Source organism: Mastomys coucha, unplaced genomic scaffold, assembly GCF_008632895.1.
Source record: "Mastomys coucha isolate ucsf_1 unplaced genomic scaffold, UCSF_Mcou_1 pScaffold18, whole genome shotgun sequence".
In the NCBI taxonomy this organism is placed as follows: domain Eukaryota; kingdom Metazoa; phylum Chordata; class Mammalia; order Rodentia; family Muridae; genus Mastomys; species Mastomys coucha.
The window spans coordinates 104,533,842-104,537,392 of record NW_022196900.1 but is presented as its reverse complement, the minus strand read 5'-3'; the positions used below and the strand labels follow the sequence as shown (position 1 = coordinate 104,537,392).

Genomic DNA, 3,551 nt, shown 5'->3' with positions numbered 1-3,551 from the left:
AAAAATCATGCTTCTTCCTTTGCCGGGGCTAGGCTTCAGGCTTAGCTCAGAGATCAGGCTTCCCCGGCTACTCTTCCTCCTGGCTAGCTTTGTCAAGCCACCATCTACTCATCGTCTTCTCTCTTTCTCCCGCCCACCTTAGCTCTGTGGAAGAAAAACACTAGGCAGCTTCAGTAATTTAGAACTTGCCGGATAACACAAATGCTGGGCGAAGAATCCCCCAGACATCCACTAATGTCAGAGGCAGGCCTCCGTTTCCAGCAACCCAAGATCTTACATGGTTGTTGCATGCCTCCCGTTCCAAAGCCTGGCCAAAAGGACCTCCTCCTTCCCTGTGTCCCTGCTCTTCCTCCTGGGACCTGGAAGTCCCACCTTTCCCTTTGCCCAGCAATTGGCTTCTGCCTTCTTTATTGACCAAATCAAGAACCAATTAGGGAACTAGATTTTAGTATCAGCTCTTCCCCTTACATTTTGACATTTGGCAGAGAGTATATTCTATTTCTCAGAATGGCATGTATTTATGACACTAACACTTCCTGAGCCATCTGAATCTTGGAATTGCAGGTGCTTGACCTTCTTCCTGCCTGTTCTATTTGTTTTGAAAATTAAACATGGAGTGATGGATGGTTGTGAGCCCCAATGTAATCAGTTGCAATTGAGCCCATTTTATTTTCAAGACCAGCAAGGGCTCTTAAATGATGAGCCATCTCTCCTGCCCTATGTTGCTTATTTGTGATCTACATTTACTTTGGAAATATTTTCATCTGTCCAGTTGTGACTGTTTAAACATGCACTCCCTTTTAGTAAGATGTTAACGTTCCAGTATAAACTGGGCACTTTGTGTTTCTGTAATATGAATATGAAACTGGAGTGAAGGTATAATTCTTTGTAAGAACTTCATGAAAACCTTGAGAGTTCTTTCTGTCTTTTTTGTTTGATTTTTGCAGGGGAGTCAAAGTCTTAATATGTACCTCTGGCTTTCCAAGAACTTATTGCATAGACCTGGCTTGTATTTAACTCAATGAGATACACCTGTCTGTGTCTCATGAGTGTTGCAACTAAAGGCATGAGTTAGTATACTCACCTTGCCCATCATTATTTCTAGTTAGTAATTGTTCAATTTCTCTGATGTTCTCTCTCTCTCTCTCTCTCTCTCTCTCTCTCTCTCTCTCTCTCTCTGTGTGTGTCTGTTAATTGGCATTTCTCTTGCAAGGTTATATCTTACTCAAAGGTTGCAGAAATGACAGAGGTGAACCTTATTATTTAATTTCCTTCTGAAATCACTTGGTGATGAAATTATAATTTCTGTCCTAGGAAATAAGTGAGGGAAGCACCAGAATTATATGAATATATTATAAGGAATGTATACATTTACAGTGTTATTAGTATCAGAATTATATGAATATATTGTAGTGAATGTATACATTTGCAGTGTTATTAGTATCAGAATTATATGAGTATATTATAGTGAATGTATACATTTACAGTATTATTTGTATCAGAATCATATGAATATATTGTAGTGAATGCATACTTTTACAGTGTTATTAGTATCAGAATTATATGAGTATATTGTAGTGAATGCATACATTTACAGAGTTATTAGTATCATGCTTTCTCTTGTACATATGGATGGGATATTTTAGGATGCAGTGAGCTATGATGATGTACATGTGAACTTCACTCAGGAAGAATGGGTTTTGCTGGATCCTTCACAGAAAAGTCTTTACAAAGATGTGATGCTGGAGACCTACAGGAACCTCAGTGCCATAGGTAAGACAGTGAAATTTTTTCACTTTTTAAAATAAAGGGAGAACTTTTTTTTTTTTTTTTTTTTTTTGAGACAGGGTTTCTCTGTGTAGCACTGGCTGTCCTGGAACTCACTCTGTAGACCAGGCTGGCCTCGAACTCAGAGATCCGTCTGCCTCTGCCTCCCAAGTGCTGGGATTAAAGGCATGCACCACCACTGCCTGGCTGGGAGAACTCTTATATTGATGTTCTTCTGTAATTTCAATTGTGACTGAGGAAGAATGAGATGAATAAATCAGGCATAGTTCTAAGGTTCACTGAAGTAGGAACTTAAATTTTGCCATGTTTCCAATAACATATCCTACATTTTCCGGTACTATATTTTAGGCTACAATTGGGAAGACCATAATACTGGAGAACATTGTCAAAGTTCTAGAAGACGTGGAAGGTAATTTTCATGTACAAGCTGATATGACTGTGCCTCTGAAGAAACTGTGATGTGTCCTGGAAGTTTGAAAGAACAGCAACAGTGTCAAAAAGCACTCCTTTAAGTATACGGATGATTATTGAATTCTCATCAAACCATGTACCTCAATATCAGATATCTGATTTATGTTTGCCAGACATTTCTCAAAGACACAGAAACAGTGCCTTAACAGATATCACTATTTGAATCATAGCACCATAAGAACTGTGATGTAGGAGTGCCAATCTGTTTAGTCTCACACCACTTAGATATTGCAGAAAGTATACACACTGAATAGGTGATGTGTGTGTGTGTGTGTGCGCATGCATGTATGTGTGTCCAAAGCCTTCTAATATGCACATAGTCCATAGTAAGAGCTGATGTTACTCATATACTTATAGTAATGTTACTAAATATAGTGAGAAGGGCAGTTTATGAGAGTCAAGAAGGTTTTTGCAGAGCTACCTCAATTTCTATACTACATATCCAAGAGAAATAAAAAGTCAACCTGTGTGAATTGTCTTAGTCAGGGTTTCTATTCCTGCACAAAAATCATGACCAAGAAGCAAGTTGGGGAGGAAAGGGTTTATTCAGCTTACTTCCATATTGCTGTTTATCACCAGAGGAAGTCAGGACTGGAACTCAAGCAAGTTAGGAAGCAGGAGCTGATGCAGAGGCCATGGAGGGATGTTCCTTACTGGCTTTCTTCTCCTGGCTTGCTCAGCCTGCTCTCTTATAGAACTCAAGACTTCCAGCCCAGGGATGGCACCACCCACAAGGGGCCCTACCCTCTTGATCACTAATTGAGAAAATGCCCCACAGCTGGACCTCATGGTGGCACTTCCTCAACTGAAACTCCCTTCTCTGTGATAACTCCAGCCTGTGTCAAGTTGACACAAAATCAGCCAGTACAGTGAATGTAATGTGGAAACCTTTCATTCATAATTCTTCTTTTCATAGTTATATCATATGAGAATAGTGATATTGAAAAAATGATGTACCTTTCTCTCTCCCAGAACAATTAGAACATATGTAGTAGATCCCACATTGAATGGACTTTCTGAATGTGATAGACAAAATTATACTTAATTGGTTTTCTAACTTTGTTGAGAATACATCCACAGGCTTCACAATACAGAAAATCCCTATGAATACTAGCAATATGGAAAGTCTTCTGTGTGCCCTGGTTCACTTTACAAACGTTGTATGACTCACACTATTGGAAAAGTTTTGAATGCAATCAATGTGGAAAAGCTCTGAGTTCTTCCAGCTCTCTTCTTCAGTTACATGAAGAAGTTCATGTAGAAAAAGGCTCCTATATGTAATACGTGTTCTT

At 39.2% G+C, this 3,551-nt stretch overlaps 1 protein-coding gene across 1 annotated transcript in view; it reads left to right on the top strand.

Annotated features, from left to right (window-relative positions):
- Positions 1-1,244: 1,244 nt before the first annotated feature.
- Positions 1,245-3,551, top strand: part of LOC116096998 (zinc finger protein 431-like) — a 5,648-nt gene continuing 3,341 nt past the window's right edge. The window contains exons 1-2 of the mRNA XM_031379414.1: positions 1,245-1,773; positions 2,137-2,197. Of these exons, the coding sequence (XP_031235274.1) occupies positions 1,740-1,773; positions 2,137-2,197 (95 nt within the window). The 5' untranslated portion in view covers positions 1,245-1,739. The remainder of the gene's footprint in view (positions 1,774-2,136; positions 2,198-3,551) is intronic.